General features: G+C 34.1%; 1 protein-coding gene across 2 annotated transcripts in view; it reads left to right on the plus strand.

The window, feature by feature from the left end:
* Cdh7 (cadherin 7) overlaps positions 1 to 19,069 on the plus strand; it is a 153,061-nt gene that overhangs the window by 68,502 nt on the left and 65,490 nt on the right. For both annotated transcript variants that reach the window (XM_087580490.1, NM_001012737.2), the window contains 2 exon segments: positions 5,229 to 5,396; positions 15,409 to 15,596. In XM_087580490.1, coding sequence (XP_087436616.1) covers positions 5,229 to 5,396; positions 15,409 to 15,596 — 356 coding nt within the window.

Consider the following 19,069-nt stretch of genomic DNA (forward strand, 5'->3'; position numbering starts at 1 on the left):
TTTTTCTACCATTGAAGTGCACTTCCTCACATCAGGTATGCTGGCTGGCTCAGTAATCCCATGGATTTGCCTCTCTCCACATCCTCGGTGCACAGTACAATTTCTGGCTGTTTTGTATGGGATCCTGGAATCAAACCTGGGAGCTAATGCTTACAGTCACACCAGACAAGAACCAAATATTCGAGCATATGAACCTTCAGTGCAATGTTCGAGCATACGAAACTTCAGTGCACAGTTTACATTCAAATACTCACTTTCAAAATATGAAGTCCAGCTTAGAAGAAAGGAGAAACATTCTTCAGAAAGAGATTAATCTTTCATATGTCAGCTATATAGTAATTATATAATTATATTTCATATTTAGTTTTGGATGTTTTTCTGTTCCTAAGAAATGTTTCAGGTAAAAGCATAGCATTTTCATAGTAAACTCATGCTTTTACTATGAAATCACAAATATTTGATGAAGAGTGCCAACTAGCCAGTGAGAAATGTATAGATTTGAGCCTGTTACCCCTATGTGGATTTAATTCCTAATTATTGTTTTATTACCATTTACTCTAAAAGATATTTGCTTAAATCAACAAACTTTAAGTATTATGGTATTTAATTTTCTAAATTCCTTTGAAATTTAAATTTCAAGATCCTGTGTAATGGACTTATTTGAAATAGTTGAGTTCTGCTTTAACAAAGACCTTTTTCATCATGCCCTATTCAGAATTGTACAAATTCTGCTCATTTTCTTTAGTTTGCTCTATTTTTGGGCTCTATGGATATATTACTCAATCATTCCCAACATTTACATTTCATATTTCCCATTGTATTATCTGGTATACTTATCTTCCCAAGACACAGTATATATTCCTAAGAATTCTTTTTGTTTTCTTTGTTTGATCTTAAATTTTATTAATTACATATTGCTTCTTACAGTTCAATTTTTCTTCATTTTTAAATCCACTTGGATTTCATCCATTTCTGTTTTTCTATTCAAAAGTGAGTTTCTTTACGTGTTTATTATGCTTAGAGAAGAGAGTCTTTTTTAAAAAAGTGATATTTACAGAGGCCATCATTGCTACCCAACTTAAGTACACATAGAGGACTGTCATCTTCTCACCTATAATTTGGCAACTCATCATATTGTGTTAAAATAAGCAGTTGGTATTGTAGATGTTTCCTAGGTGGGTAATGTTTCTAAACACTATATAGCATGACAGCCATCTGTAAACTGAAAAAGGTTAATGCCGGTAGTAACTAATTCTAAGATATATATGGTATATTGACAGAAACTGAATGTATAGCAGGTGAATATATTTAGTTCGTAGTCACATATACTGTTGTTAGTCATAGGTCTATATTCACATAAAATTATTGTCTTTCAGATAGGTACCAATAAAACTGATATAAAAACAATTCAAAACAAAGGAAAGAGGTAGATGACAGAATTATCTGATATAATGTACTTGCAGATAAAGTCATTGCTAATACCAGCAGCTTTCTTTCAAGGATGGGGCATTCCTATTGGACAAATGTTGCATCAAGTGACTTTATGACCTTCACCTCCTACATGCATTTTCACCTCTTACATGCATTATTAACTACAGAAATAACAAGGAACTTGATATGTCCAATTTTTAATTTTATGTTCTTGAGTAGTAAGAATGACTATATACAATGAAATCAGTCATAATGGAAGAGAGGTGTAAAATTATGGTCAATGTTATTTAGTAAGGCCAATGTATTGACCATTCATAAATTAAATATCTCTGGCCTGTGTTTTCTTTGACCATGTGTTTTTTGAAACAGATAAATCAACGTAGAATGTGAAGAAAGATTGCAATCTCTAAGCTGTCTGCTCACTATGATTGATTAAAGAAAAAAAGGATTCTTACTGATTAAATATGATCACACTGAGAAATTATAAGACACAGTAACTGAATAAGGTATCATAGTTGGTAGCGCATTAGAAAATCATCAGAATGTTTACCTCAGACTACAGAAGAGACACTTGTTAAACAAAAGTAAATATATATTCATGCCTTCCCTTCCATGTGTAACTCCTGGAATGCTTTCTTTGAAATCGAGTTATGAATAAATCACAGTTTCTTAGTTATAGAAAATATTTTGTCAAGCATAAATTTCAAATTTTAGGCATTAGTTTGAAATAATAAATGGAAAATGAAAAAGAAAGCAAAATATTTTCCTGAAGTGCTAGTAATAGATTTATTTTTCACTAAATATGACAATAATTATTGATTACTGAATATTTTTAATTTCATAATATTATCATAAAATATATGGTTCCAGTTTTATCAGACTAGCAGTTATATCCATCATATTATAAGTTACTTACTGTGTACCTGTAAGAGTGTGTGACCACATAATTACTAAGAAAATGAAAATATAATAAAATGTCTAAGGATACTTTTTCAAACATTAGTTTGTAACTTCAAGCTAACAAAATTTAAATAACCAGAAGTGCAGTATTGCTAATTAAGAGTATCTGAACTCAAGTGATGCCTTTTATTTCATCCCTGTGTAATAGCTCAGGAATTTGGGTATTGCCTCTGCTACCTGCGTTCAGTTAGTTCTAAGCTTTGTGAATATTTTAGCATGGGGAGAGTGCTGTCAATAAGATCTTTTATAATGAGGCAATTAGAGGTGTGAAAAGTAAGCAGGTAACTTTGATACCCAGATTCAATCATAATGATGTTGTAATTGCTTCAAAAAATGGAACTAAGTAAACCTTGGAAGTCAAGGGCATCCAATTGCTTTCTGTTGTAGTTTGTGTGCTTGTGTTTGTGTGTGTGCGTGTGTGTGTGTGTGTGTGTGTGTGTGTGTGTTTGTTTGTTATGCATTTTCATGTGGTATAAGCTCACATGTATGTGAAAGTGTGTATTCTTGTAATTTGAAACATATAGAGGCATCGGGTTGACAGGGGGTTCTTCCTCAAACTCTACATTTTTCATTAAGGAGGGTCACTTTGTGATTGTGAAACGTGCCATTCATTTCTACTAGCTTAGCTTGTCAGCTTCCTCCAACGTTCCTGGTATCTGTCTCAGAGAGCAACGATTAATGATGACTGCCACAGCTGCTGGACTTCATTGTAGGTTCTGGGAATCCAAACTGGTCTTCACTCCTACACAACAAGACTGTTGTTCACCAAACAACCTCACCTACATCTTCAAATTTCTTTTTTTGACCATGTGAAATATCGTGGACTTGTATTTCCCAAGTATTTTGCAAAGGAGGTAACATATACATATTAATATTAGAAGAAAAAAGGAGAAATGTGTAGAAATTAAACACTGAAACCATGAATAGAATTTTTGTAAAATAATTCATTTTTATGCAAATGAAAAATGTCAAGCCAAATTCTCAAGATTACTAGTTTTTAACTAAAAATTCGCACAAAATTTATTAATAAGTAAAAGCAAGAACAAAAGATGTAATTATATAAGTTTTAGAATTCTTAGAATAAGAAAGTTTCTTTGGAGATATTCATAGAGTGAAGCCCATGCTTTTTGTGCTACAGATTTAGAAATATGGACAAACATGAAGTATTAAAAAAATCATTGCAGTTCATCAAGGGTACTTTTTATCAGATACTTCACACATAAGTCTGTTGAGCAAACAATATTTTTTTCACTTTATTTCAAAAGTAAATAATCAGTATACAGACAGCAGAAAAGCCACTGAGTAGTTAATTTGTGATGTTTTCCATGTACCTCTTATCTACAGTTATACAAATTGTGCAGAGAAAATGTGTTTGATATTAAGAAATAAAATATGGCCTATGTGAGTAGGTGTTATTCAAACATGTAAATGTAGAAATGTTGCAGATGTGATGTGCATGGGGGTGGTTGTAATTGTGATTATGTTTGGCAGACAGAATTAGAAATAAAATATTGTGATATAAATATAAATGCCATACAACCTGCAATCTTGGTACTTAAAATTAATTATTATATGTATTTTGGGTGGGAGAAAAGAACGGACAAATTAATTGTCATATCCTTTTTTATGTTCTTATTAGAAATAAGACCGACACTCTCTTTGTAAATTGTTATTCATTTCCCTATCTTTATTTGAAAGTTTTAGTTGTTCTTGACTCCATTTGGGCTTTTTAATTCTTGGTATTTTTCAAACAAAACTAAGACAGAATATATAATGAGTAGTAGAAAAGACTTTTTGATGATGATGATGATTATGATGATCATGATCATCATGATCATGATGACCATGATGATCGTGATGATCATGATGACCATGATGATCGTGATGATCATGATGACCATGATGATTGTGATGATCATGATGACCATGATTTCTGAGACAGGGTGTTCCAGGATGTTCTGCAGGTCACTGTCATTAAGGATTAGTTGTCCTGAGCAAGTGATCATCTGTTCTTTATCTCAGACATGCTGAGATTATAAATTTCTTTCAATTTATGTGGTTTTGATATTAGATACCAAGTTTCACTCTACAGCCTACCTGCCCTGGAACTCACTATTGCCTAAGAATAGTCAAGGTGGGAGGATTAACTGGCCAATCAACTTCTCAACCTTTTGGAAGTGGAGATGTTAAAAATAGAAAACAGAAGAAGTGTGAAGGTTTAGGTTCAGAAATGGAAGAAGTGTTCATATCATTCCTATGAGTCATGAGGATTTTCCCAGAAATCTATGTGTGCCATATTTTTTATTTGTGTGTTTTCCTCTGGTTGTCACTATGTCAACTGCCAGCTCCTCAAATACTTGAAGATGCACTATTTAGCATGCAGGTGAGATTATAATGAAGTTAGAGTTTCTTTCCATTCCCTTTGACAACTCTCTTAAATACAGCTAGTTAAGTCACCAGAAGTAGAAGTTCAGGTCTACATTTATCAGAGATAAGGTATATCATGCCTGGTTAGATGTTTAGCCAGGTCATATAGGCATGACTCAGAGTAACAAAACCTAAAAATAAAATGTTCAAATCAATACTAAGAAGAACACATTGTACTGTTTTCTCTACATTTTAGTAGGATATGAAAGTGTAAACATGAATTCTTTGAACATTGTATAAGTGTCCATTTGAACTGTATACCCCTTGGTCTCTAAACTAAACTAATATAACAAAGTAATCCAAAAAACAGAAGACCTCAACGGAAGAGTGACATAATACATTATCAATGTTTGTTGCTACTATAATTCAGTGGATCTTGGTGTGCTTTACTGAGATTTAAAATCTTACAGGAGTCATCAAGACTGCCCTTCCAAACATGGATAGAGAGGCTAAAGACCAGTATTTGCTTGTCATTCAGGCAAAGGATATGGTTGGGCAAAATGGCGGATTGTCTGGAACAACTTCAGTTACTGTGACCCTAACTGATGTCAATGATAACCCACCTCGCTTTCCACGAAGTAAGTTATTCAATACAATGAGTAATATGAAAGAAAATGTTTATAACACTTGGTTTCAAGTGCTTTGAAAAAAGTAATTCTTATGATTTTCTCCCAAATTTACATTTCATTAAGGATCTAATTTAATCACACATTATAGATGATGAAGGCTAACACAGTTAAAATCACAGTTTAATATTTCTTTCCAAATGCAATAAAATTTGTTTTGCATTTATACTTTAAATCCTGGATAAATTTTCTTTGTAATTCTGTATTTATATTTATCAATCAAACCTTTTATAATTTTTTGCTAGTAAGAATTTAAAGTTTTAATCATTTATTTTTAAATAATTTTTATTAATTATTTATTAATTATTAAGATTGCCATTTAAAAAATTGATGAGATTCATCTCATTATAATCATATGTCCATTTTATGAGTCCAAACAGGTCAGATAAAATGTAGATTCCTTTTACAACTGTATCACATTTCTCTCATAAAAAATGAAGGTCTAAAACAATGCAATCCAAAACAACAGAAAGAAAAACTCTCAGATGTGCTACTCCAAAAAGTGTCTTATGACAGATCCAGGTATAAGAAAAAATAAATAAAAATAAAAATTTGTATCCTGTTTATAAAACTGCTTTGTTATGCTCTTTTATTCTTCATGGTGTTTGTAGCATGTGGGATTTTTTAAAAAAAGTTATTGGATATTTTATATATTTATATTACCCTCTCTCCCATCCCCCCTCACTCCTCCACCTGCTTCTATGAAGATCCTTCCACTTCTACACACCCACTCCTGTCTTAACACCCTGGCATTCCCCTACACTGGGGAAAAAGCCAAACAGGACTAAGGGCTTCTCCTAATTGATGCCAGACAATGCCATACTCTGCTACATATACGGATGGAGTCAAGGGTCACTCAAACTATACTCTTTGATTGGTGGTTTAGTCTTGGGAGCTCTGAGGAGGTCTCGTTGGTCAGTATTGTTGTTTTTCCTATAGGGTTGTTCACCCCATCAGCTCCTTCAGTCCTTTCTGTAACTCCTCCATTGGGGCCTCCATTCTCAGTCCAATGGTTAACTGTCAGTACCCTTATCAGTATCACTCTTGCAGAGCCTCTCAAGAGACATTCATATTTGGAAGAACTTCTTGGTATCAGCAATAGTGAATGGGTTTGGTGGCTGAATATGAGATGAATCTCCAGGTTGGACAGTCTTCTTTTCTTTAGTCCCTGCTCCACTTTTTGTCCCTGTATTTCATTATGTGAGTATTTTGTTCCTCCTTCTAAGAAAGACTGAAGCCACTGAAGACTGTGGATTTTGGTCTTCCTTGTTCTTGAGCTTCGTATGGTCTATGAATTGTTTCTTGGGTATTGTGAGATTTTGGACTAATAGCCACTTATCAGTGAGTACATATCATGTATGTCCTTTTGTGACTGGGTTACTTCACTCAGGATGTTGCTTTCTAGTTCCATCTATTTGCCTAAGAATTTCATGTAGTCATTTTTTTAATAGCTGAGTAGTAATCTATTGGGTAAATATACCACATTTTCTGTATCCATTCCTCTGTTGAAGGACATCTGGGTTCTTTCCCGCTTCTGGCTATTATAAATAAGAAAGACTGCTGTGAACATGGTGGAGAATGAGTCCTTGTTGTATGTTGAAGCATCATTTCAGTATATGCCTAGGAATGGTATAGCTGGGTACTCAGGTAGTACTATGTCCAATTTTTTTGAGGAACCACAAGACTGATTTCCAGAGTAGTTCTATCAGCTTGCAATCCAAAAATGGGTGAATGATTCTCGTTGTCCACATCCTCACCAACATTTTTTGTCACCTAAATTTTTGATCTTAACCATTCTGATTGCTATGAGGTAGAATCTCAGGAATGTTTTGATTTGCAGTTCCCTGATGACAAAGGATGTTGAACAATTCTTCAGGTGCTTCACAGCCATTTGATATTTTATAATTAGTTGAGAATTGTTTGTTAAGCTGTATGCCCCATTTATAATACAATTATTTGGTTTTCTGCAGGCTAACTAATTGAGTACTTGTATATATTAGACATTAGCCCTCTATCAGATGTAGGATTGGAAAGATCTTTTCCTAATCTGTTGGTTGTCCTTTCGTCCTATTGACAGTAACATTTGCCTTACATAAGCTTTTCAATTCTATGAGGTCCCATTTGTCAATTCTTGATCTTAGAGCACAAGTTATTGGTATTCAGTTCAGGAAATTTCTCAATGTGCCCATGTGTTTTAAGGCACTTCCCCATTTTCTCCAATATTAGTTTCAGTGTATCTGGTTTTATGTGGAGGACTTGATCCACTTGGACAAGACATTAGAGATATAAGAATGAATTCATTTGCATTTTTTACTGTTGACCTCCAATTGAGCCCGAACCATTTGTTGAACATGCTGTCATTTTCCACTGGATGGTTTAGTTCCTGTGTTAAAGATTAATTGACAATAGGCATGTGGGTTCATTTCTGGTTCTTCACTTCTATTCTGTTGCTCTACCGGCCATTCTCTGTACCAATAACATACAATTCTTATCATGATTGCTCTGTAATATAGCTTGAGGTTAGGGTTGGTGATTCCCCCAGAAGTTCTTTTATTTTTAAAAACAGTTTTTGCTATCCTGTGTTCTTCAGTGTTCCAAATGAATTTGCAAATTGCTCTTTCTAACTCTATGAAGAATAGAGCTGGAATTTTGATTGAGATTGCATTGAATATCTAGATTGCTTTATGCAAGATAGATATTTTTACTATATTTATCCTGCCAATTCATGAGCATGGGAGATCTTTCCATCTTCTGAAATCTTCTTCTATTTCTTCCTTCTGAGACTTGAAGTTCTTTTCTTACAGATCTTTCACTTGTTTGGACAGAGTCACACCAAGGTATTTTATATTATTTGTGACTGTTGTTAAGGGTGTTTTCCCTAAATTCTAACTCAACCTGTTTATCTTTTTGAGTGTATGAAGAGTTCTGATTTGTTTGAGTTAATTTTATATCCAGCCTCTAGCTGAAGTTGTTTTTCAGGTTTAAGATTTCTCTGGTGGAATTTTTTATGTAATTTCAGTATACAATCATATCATCTGCAAATAGTGATGCTTTGACTTTCCAATTTATATTCCTTTGACATCTTTTTGTTGGCTAATTGCTCTGGCTAGGACTTCAAATACTGTATTGAATAGGTAGGGAGAGGGTGGGCAGCCTTGCCTAGTCTCTGATTTTAGTAAGATTGTTACAATTTTCTGTCCATTTAGTTTGATGTTGGCTACTGGATTGCTGTATGTTGCTTTTACTATGTTTAGGTATAAGTCTTGAATTCCTGGTCTTTCTAAGACTTTTATCATGAAGGTGTGTTGAATTTTGTCAAATGCTTTCACAACATCTAATGAGATGATCATGTGATTTTTTTTTTACTTAGAGTTTGTTTATACATTGGTTTACATTGATGGATTTCTGTATACTGAACCATCACTACATTCCTGGGATGAAGCCTACTTGATCATGTTGAATGATCATTTTGATGTGTTCTTGGACTGTGTTTGCAAGAATTTTATTGAGTATTTTTGTATCTATATTAAAAAATAAATTGGTTTGAAGTTTTATTTCTTTGTTGGGTCTTTGTGTATTTTAGATATAAATCAAATTGTTGCTTCATAGAACAAATTTGGCACTGTTCCTTTTGTTTCTATTTAATGGAATTGTTTGAAGAGTACTAGCATTAGACCTTTATCAAGGTATCATAGAATTCTACACTAAACCCATCTGGTCCAGGGCTTTTTGTTGTTGTTGTTGTTGTTGTTGTTGTTGTTGTTGTTGTTGTTGCTGTTGTTGTTTTTGTTGTTCATAGACTTAATGACTTATTCTAATTTGTTAGGGCATAAGGGACTATTTAGATGGTTTACCTGATCATAATTTCACTTTGGTACCTGGTATCTGGAAAAATTGTCCATTTCTCCAGATTTTCTAGTTTTGTTGAGTATAGGCTTTTCAGTAGGATCTGATAATTTTTTGAATGTCCAGAGTTTCTGTTGTTCAGTTTCCCTTTCCATTTCTGATTTTGTTAATTTGGATACTGTCTGTGCGGTCTGGTTAGTCTGGGCAAGGGTTTACCTATCTTGTTGATTTTCTCAAACTACCAGCTCCTGAGTTTGTTGTTCATTTATATAGTTCTTTTGGTTTCTACTTAGTTGATTTCAGTTCTGAGTTTGATTATTTCCTGCTGTCCACCCCTCTTGGGTGTAATTCGCTTCTTTTTTTTTTTTTCCTGAACTTTCAGGTGTGCTGTCAAGCTGCTAATCTATGCTCTCTAGAGTTTCTTTTTGGAGGCACGTGGGGTGATGATTGTTCTTAATAGCACTGCTTTCATTCTATCCCATAAGTTTGGGTATGTTGTGCCTTCATTTTCATTGAATGCTAAGAGTCTTTAATTTCTTTCTTAAAGAACTAAATTAAAAACTTAATTATTTTAGTTTTCTTCATAACTTCCTTGACCAAGTTATCATTTAGTAGAGCATTGTTCAGCTTTGATGTATATGTGTTTTGTTGATGTGGTTGTTGTTGTTATTGTTGAAGACTAGCCTTGGTCCATGGTGATCTAATATGATGGATGGGATTATTTCAATCTTCTTGTAACTGTTGAGGTCAACTTTGGGGAAAGTGTCATGAATTGCTGAGAAGAGGTATATTTTTTGGTTTTAGGATGAAATGTTCTTTAGATATCTGTTAAGTGTATTTTGTTCATAACTTCTGTTAATTTCACTGTGTCTCTGTTTAGTTTCTGTTTTCATGATCTGTCCATTGATGGGAGTTGGGTGTTGAAATCCCCCACTATTATTGTGTGTTATGCAATATATGCTTTGAGCTTTAGTAAAGTTTCTTTAAGGAATGTGGGTGCCCTTGCACTTGGATGTTCAGAATTCAGAGTTTACCATGGTAGATTTTTCCTTTGATAGTTTTGAAATATCTTTCCTTATAATTTTTGATAACTTTTGATCGAAATTTTTTTTTCTATATTAGAATGGCTACTCCAGCTTATTTCTTGGAACCATTTGCTTAGAAAAATTTTTTCCAATTTTTTTACCCTGAAGTAGTGTCTGTCTTTGCCACTGAGGTTCGTTTCCTGTATGCAACAAATTGCTGGGTCCTGTTTACATATTCAGTCTGTTAGTCTATGTCTTTTATTGGGAAATTGAGTCCAATGATGGTAAGAGATATTAAGGAAAGGGATTGTTGTTTCCTGTTATTTTTGTTGTTAGAGGTGGATTTATGTTTGTGTGGCTCTCTTCTTTTGCATTTGTTGTAAGAAGATGACTTTCTTGCTTTTTTCTAGGGTGTGATTTCCCTTCTTGTGTTGGAGTTTTCCATCTTTGTAGGGCTGGATTTCTGGAAAGTTATTTTGTATATTTGGCTTTGTCACGCAGTATCTGGATTTCTACATTTATGGTGATTGATAATTTTGCTGGATATAGTAGTCTGTGCTGGCATTTGTGTTCTACAGAGATTGAATTTCACCTGCCAGTCTAACTTTGATAGACTTTGTTGAGAATTCTGGTGTAATTCTGATAGGTCTTCTTTTATATGTTGTTGGATTTTTTTCTCTTAACTGCTTTTAATATTCTTTTTTGTTTTGTGAATTTGGTGTTTCGACTATTACATGATGGGAGGAATTTCTTTTTTGGTCCAGTCTATTTGGAGTTTTGTATACTTCTAGTATGTTAATGGGTGTCTCGTTCTTTTTGTTAGGGACATTTTCTTCTGTAATTTTGTTGAAGATATTTATTGGCACTTTAAGTTGGGAATCTTTGTTCTCTTCTGTTCATAATATCCTTAGGGTTGTATTCTAATTTTGTCCTGGATTTTCTAGATGTTTTTTTATTAGGATCTTTTTGCATTTTGCATTTTCTTTGACTATTGTGTCAATGTTTTCTTTCTTTTTTTTTTTTTTTTGGTTCTTTTTTTCGGAGCTGGGGACCGAGCCCAGGGCCTTGCACTTCCTAGGCAAGCGCTCTACCACTGAGCTAAATCCCCAACCCCTGTGTCAATGTTTACTATGATCTCTTCTACTCCTCAGATTTTCTCTTCAATCCCCTGTATTCTGTTGGTGATCTTGCATCTGTTACTCCTGATTTCTTTCCAAGGTTCCCTATTTCTAGGGTAGTCCCTCTTTGTGATTTCTTTATTTGTTCTATTTCCTTTTTTAGGTCATAGAAGGTTTTGTTCAATTCTTTCACCTATTTAGTTGTCTTTTTCCTGTAATTTTTAGAGATCTTTGGGTTTCCTCATTAAAGGCTTTTACTTGTTTACCTGTGTTCTCCTGTATTTCTTTAAATGAGTTCTTTATTTCTTTCCTAAAGAATCATGAGATGTTATTTTAAATCCTCATCTTCCTTTTCCAGTGTTTTGAGGTATCCAAAACTTCTGTTGGGAGAACTGGGTTCTCATGATGCCAAGTATTCTTGGTTTCTGTTGCTTAGGTTCCTGTACTTGCCTCTTGCCATCTGGTTATCTCTGATGTGAGTTGTTCTTGCTGTCTCTAACTGTAGCTTGTCCCTCATTGTGACCCTGTGGACCATTGATCTTATGAGTGAGAGCCCTCCTAGGAGATCAGCTCTCAGGGTACATTTTGGGTTCTGAGGCCTGTGGGACAGCTTTAACTCTGTTTGCATATGGTGTCCGGAAGGATCCTGTCTCAGGCTGCTCTGAGGTTCCTTTGGCCTGTGTGCTCCTGGTGGAGCACTATTTGGCAGTTTGTGAAGCAAAAATGGGGTCTCTCTTTTGGGCTTAAGAATGACAGCACTCTCGGGAGACCAGCTATTTCTGTGCTTGTTTTGGGTCCAGAGAGCAGTGGAATAGCCTAAGTCCTAGGCTCAGATGGAGACTGGAAGGCGTGGGACTCATTTAAAATGTCCAATTTTTTTCTTCTTTCTTCCCTTCCTTCCTTCCTTTCTTCCTTCCTTCCTTTTTTCCTTCTTTGACAATTGTGTTACTTACATAATGTCTCATGATAATATTCTCCAATATCATCTGCTCTTATTCCTCCTCCTTCCTCAGAAGCCCCTCCTTCCCATGAATCACCTCATCTTTTTCATTATTTGTCCCCCGCCGCATTTACATTGCATTGTCTGAATGAGCACGGGTAAATTGGCAAATCATTACAAGTACAAGGTTTTCTTGACTGTGTGTCTTTAAGGAAGAGGATTCTTGTCTACCCAGGAAGCCCTAAGTATGTGTAGCTTAAAAGTGATAGGCTGGGGGCAGCTGTGCTATGTCTCTAAAATGGTTGTCTAGTAGAAATATGCAACATAATTCTCTAACAACAAACAGTATGGAAAGCCAAATTGGCTAATATGCAAAATCTCATTCTTTTTTCATTCAAATTATGTTTAGTTATTTTAACCTACTTTAGTATTCTTGTGTGTGTGTGTGTGTGTGTGTGTGTGTATACATCCAAAAATTATAGAAAAAGTAGAGTTCTTTTCATTAAAAACAATCCTTCATGTCTTTAAGGAAAAAAGGATTTTAGAAAAGAAAACAAAAAAACAAATCTCTTGTTAGCTTAGTTTTCAAATGATGTGACTGCTTTTCTCTAGAGCTGGAGAAATGATGACATTAAGATATTTAATGTCTGTTTCTCATGCCCTTCTGACATGTAGCTGAAGTTTTCCAGGGTTTCATTTCCTCTCCTTGATTCTAAAGTAAACAAACCCAAGCATATGAATTTTTTCTGTTTTTCATTTACTCAAGTTTTCTCTAAAAATTAGTTGCTGTTATATCTTTGAAATCTTTGAAGTTTACTAAGGACACGTAAATGCATACAAAGAATCCATTAATATGTTACACATATATTGCAATCATTTAAAAAATTCCATATTCTGTCTTTCAAAATTGTAGACCAAAATGACAGTACTCCCTTTCTGTCAACATTCTTCTCAAAGATATTCTCTTTCCTATATATGGCAAATTTCAAATGCAGCAAGAATTTACAACCAGTAAAGTAGGAAGTAAGGTCTGAGGGCAAGAAAAATAAATGATTAGAAGAAAATTGTAAAGGAACGTATTTGTGGGACTTCTTCCTAATTTTTCCACATGTGCCTTGTAAAATACTTTTTATCTGAAAAGGTGTGAAAAGGAGTATTAAGGATATACAATTTTTTTACACTTCTTTGTTTTTTCTTTAGAAAATAATTTTACTTATTCTTTTGTAACATTGTGTCTCATATCACAGCTACAGAAGTCAAAGATTCAACTCTTTTATCTCTTAAAGATATTAATGAAAGAAGATATGTATTTTCATTCCCACAGCCTCTTGCCCAGTTTTTTAGAAGTTTCTTTGTAAAAGATACCAAGTGAATTCCAGAGAATCAAATAATCCTATTAAAAAATGGAGTTCAGAGCTGAAAAAAGAATTCTCAAGTGAGAAGTATCAAATGGATACAAAAAATGTGGTGTATTTACACAATGGAGTACTACTCAGTTTTGATTATTAAGAACAATGACAACATGAAATTCCTAGGCAAATGGATGGAACTAGAAAATATCATCCTGAGTGAGGTAACCCAATCACAAATAGCCCACATGGTATGCACTCACTGATAAGAGAGTATTATCCCAAAAGCTTGGATTACACATGATACAATCCACAGACCACATGGAGCTCAAGAAGAAGGATGAGCAAAGTGTGGTCCTTCAGTCCTTCTTCGAAGTGGGAATAAAAATATTCATAGAAGAAAATTTGGAGAGAAAGTTTGGAGCAGAGACTGAAGGAAAGACCATTCAGAGACTGCCCCACCTGACGATCCAGCCCATATACGTACAGCCACCAAACCCAGACAATATTGCTGATGTCAACAAGTTCATGGTGACAGGAGTCTGATATAGCTGTCTTCTGAGAGGCTCTGCCAGAACATGGAAAATACATAGGCAGATGCTCGAAGCCAACCATTGAGCTGAGAACTGGGTCCCCACTGGAAGAGCTAGAGAAAGGATTGAAGGAGCTGAAGGAGTTTGCAACCCCATTAGAACAATACCAATCAATGTGAGCCCTCAGGAACTAAACCACTACCCAAAGGGTACATACGGAGTCCCATGGCTCCAGTTGCTTATGTAACAGAGGATGGCCTTGTTGGGCACCAAGAGAGGAGAAGCCCTTGGCCCTGCCAAGGATCGACTTCCACCCCCACCCTCCCAGTATAGGGGAATGTCAGTGCTGGGAGGCAGGGAGACAGGCAGGGGTGGGTGGAAGAGTGGGGAAACACCCTCATATACAAAAGGGGAGGAGGAATGGGATAGGGACTTTATGGACAGGAAGCCAGGAAAGGGAATAACTGTTGAAATGTAAATAAATAAAAAACTATCCAATTAAAAATAAATTCCAATGTTAACTTATCAGAAATAATAGGCCTGTATTTGGACCATTATACCAGAAATTGTTTTATTTTTTAAGACAATCATAGTGATTATTGTATCTAATGACATACTTAGTAACTTCAATTGTACTTCAATTACTAGTTTAGCTTCATTAACTATAGAAGCATATTTCTTGCACATAGATATACAGCAATGGGGATTCTAACTTGTCTTCCTGCAATTCATTTCTGTCTTTTGTTACTGTTGCCTCATCACCTTCAAAGTTCTTGAGACTTCATTAACCTTGTCATTCATTTTAGCTTGCCTTAGCTTTTCTTTTTTTTATTTGTTATTTTATTTATTTACATTTCAAATGTTATTCCCCTTCCCAGTTTCTTCTCCACAATCCCTCTATCCTCTTCTTCCTCCACCTACCTCTGTGAGGGTGCTTCCCCACCGGCCCACCTATTCTTGCCGCAGGGGCTTAGTGTTCCCCTATACTGGGCCAACAAGCTTCCACAGAACCAAGGGGCTACCCTCCCAGTTATACCAGATTTCTTTACCTGGAAAAACAAACAAAAAATTTACAGAGAATGAAAAAGAAGAGTAGTTCCTAGGAGAAGGAAGTTCGAAGGTTCTGTTCATTCTTTACTCTGAAATTTTACAGGATCTTACCAGTATAATGTTCCAGAATCTTTGCCTGTGGCATCAGTTGTGGCCAGAATTAAAGCTGCAGATGCAGATATAGGAGTCAATGCAGAAATGGAATATAAAATAGTGGATGGTGATGGACTGGGCATTTTCAAGATATCTCCTGACAAAGACACACAGGAAGGAATCATTACAATACAGAAGGTAATGTTTCCTTTGTTATTGTTATTGTACAGGTACAAGGCCACAAACTATCCTGCTACCAGGACGACATTCATGAGCAAGTGTGCCAGACATGCTGACTGTCATACAGCACTATTGCTATTTTAATTTCCTATATAATAAGTTATGTATTTACATTTATGTCTCAACATCTTGTATAAATTTGAATGGTATTTTCAATAGTACCTGTCGATAATATTCTCTGATAAAACATCATGGTTGTTTATAGTGCTGTGCCAATCAGATCACTGATAATCTTGGAAATTTTGGACATTTTAGTAGTCAGAGAGTGATAAAGGCTATTTTCTTGAGAGGTCGATTAATAGGCATTACATTTTACCCAAATTCTTTTTTATGCAAGACAATTAAAATTATGCACCATACATGAGAATAATGCTAATAACTGGGATAATCAAGGTGAGGGATTCTTGCTACATTATCAATTACTCTTTTAAAATTATGTAACAGGTATGATTGGATGAATTTATGATAGTAAAATAGCATGGTGAGCTTTCAAATCCATTTTAGTCTATCCTTTACATAAAAATATAGATGAAATAGCAGGATAATGGGAAATAATATTTCTTTCCTTTAGCATACTCAATTTGCTCTACATAAGTGTAGGTAATATTAGTCTTTTTAATGTTGTGTGTAAAGTTTGTCAAACTGTAGTAAAGAAAAAAATTAAGAGAATTGGTTGCCAAATAATAAAGTAATATAATATCAAATACTTGAAATGTTAAAAATTTTGAGATTCACAACTTTCCTCAAATTAGCAGGTTTACTTGGGTTAAAACCCAGGTGCATAACTCTGTAATTAACAGCCACTGATAATTAACAAACCAATAATGAAAGTTATAGCTTAATTATTTCCTTAAGACATATGTTTGATTTTAGGCTAATAGGCAACACATTTCTGTTTTGTATTGCCAGTGGACAGATGCTGTTTTAGCTCATCCTTGCAATGATCTTTATGCAAAAGTTTTAATAAATAGGCTAGACCAACTGTTTGCAAAATGTTTTCTTTTGTTGCCTAAAACAAAAGGAATGAAATAAGGTATATTTCTTCTGAAAGATTTCAAAACTGTTATAAAATCAATATGGTCATATTCAAGAATTTGAAAACATACTAATGTTTTTTATTGATCTTAATAATGTACATTATAGGTCTTAATAGATGTGCTATAAATCAAATTTTGACTGGCATGAGATATTTAACTCAGTAATAGAAAACTAAAAAGTTGTGTTTGATTTTCATTTATTTTAAATTACACTTTCATTAAAGATGAGTGTGTGAACCTATGTGTTGGCATAAGTGTGACTATTCGTGGGTGCATGTTTTGGAGGCTTCTATGTGATATGTATGACACCTTTCAAAACTAGTTCTTTTTGTCACTATGTGGTTTCAGATTCTGGTCCTCGGGGTTGGCTGGAGGAGCCTAAAGCCTCTGATAAAATTGATAGGCCCAAATATCAATTTATAAATAATAAAATAATTTCTGGATATTTTAAAATATTAAAAAGTGAACAATAAAATAGAACCTTCTCACATCAAAACATTAAATCACTGAAATGAACTTGAAGGGGAAATGTATTTTAACAAAGACAAATGTAAAGAGTACAAGTAATCTTCCATTATAGGTGACTGTTACTATCAGGAACAATTTAAAGTTACTTAGTCAGATTTCATTTCTAACTTCTTGCTCAATATTGTGAAGGTATTATTTATTCCAGAAAAATATGAGAAAATTATTAGTTGTCTCATAATGGAAGTGGTAAATTACTCATATAGAGAATTTCAAAAAAAATTACATGATATTGCTTTATCATATTAAGCAGTTTAGAAATCCTTAAAGAACAAGCAAAAAATAAAAAAATGTATTATCTACAATTTCTAAACCCTGTTATGATTTTATAAGAATCACATTTATAAAGAATGAAATATTATGAAATAATAGCTAAAAAATTAATGCATGCTATGCATTTTGAGTACAGTAGGGAACGTTCTGTAATATGTAAATGCACTTTATAGTCAACTCTGTTGCCTAGAGAAGGAACTCATATAAATACAGAAATACTTTCCCAAGAAGTTGCTTTCTATAGAACAGAGTCTCCTTTTGGAAGAGTGTACATTCACCCATTTAAATGAATTTGCATTTTCACAAACTGGAACCTTAAAGAATTGTTGCCCTCCAGACAACTTTCCTACTACACTTTGTAGAACTGGAGGTATGTCTTTAAAAGTTACAGAAAAATTTTTTTTGTAAGTAACTTGGCTGAAACCTAAAAAGTTTCTTTGGTGTTTGTTGATTGGTTGTTTTCTGTGTCTTTTTTTTTTCTATGAAACTCAACATGATTTTTGATTTTCCTGTGTATGTGTGTGTGTGTGTGTGTGTGTGTGTATCTGTGTTTGTATGTCTCTGTGTGTGTGTGTGTTGTTTCTGTTGTTGTTTTGCCCTCTTCTATTGCTCTTTTCCCCTGTAGAACTATGTAAGTCTGGTGAGTATTAACAGTGACACAAAAATAAATGCTTTACTTGCTGCCTTAATATTTTCTCTGACAAATATTATTCTGTTACTTTTAAATTTAACCACATTGAAGTTGCAAGACAAAGTCATAAAGTATCTAAATCCTTTATCAGATTTTAATCTTAATAGTTTCTAACCCCCTTTCCTCGAGAGTCTTTTCCCCATGAATACCCTACAGCAAACATATCTCTTTATCTTCTGGGTTTTCTAAACCTGATTAAAATGGTCCATTAAGCTCCGTTTACACCATTTTATGGCATTTCTTACTGTGCTATCCTAATTCTTCATTTCCAACTTAGTGGCAGGAGCCTGTTGTAATGGTTCTTGCTCTCCTTGCTTATTGAGAGCAACCAACAAAAACAATTCAAGATTCAATTCCATCCCTAAAGCCACCCTTTAAAAATCATTGCTGTTCCAAAAGTAAACGCAGGTAGCTTCTACAATTTTGACTAGTTTGAAATAATCTACTTCATATTTATAAAACATTTACAAAATTTTATTTAATAGAAATAGTAAAATGTTTAGTATAATGAAGTCTAGAAATCAGATATATTTTACTACTTTTATCCCTTTGAAATAATTTTTCATTTAATAGTATCTCTACATATTAATGAGACTTCCTTTAGTAACAGCTACAAAAGTACACTAATGTCAATAGTCTTAATATACTCACATTGTTGGAACATTGGCGTGAACTTCTTGCCCCATTTTGACTGAAAGTGCAAGTTTGTCTATGTTATAAGTAGACTCTCTAGCTCTATCTCTTCCTTAAGTCTGTGGACCTTTGCGAACCAAATCTACACTCAGACCCAAATGTGCCAAGTCAAATGAAGTCTATGTCTTCTATTCCAGAAGAGACTTTTTGGTTACATTATATTACTGAGCTTGTACTGGAGAGTCCTCCAAATTCAAATTTTCTATTCTTTA

Source organism: Rattus norvegicus, chromosome 13, assembly GCF_021556685.1.
Source record: "Rattus norvegicus strain SHRSP/BbbUtx chromosome 13, alternate assembly SHRSP_T2T, whole genome shotgun sequence".
Classification (NCBI taxonomy): domain Eukaryota; kingdom Metazoa; phylum Chordata; class Mammalia; order Rodentia; family Muridae; genus Rattus; species Rattus norvegicus.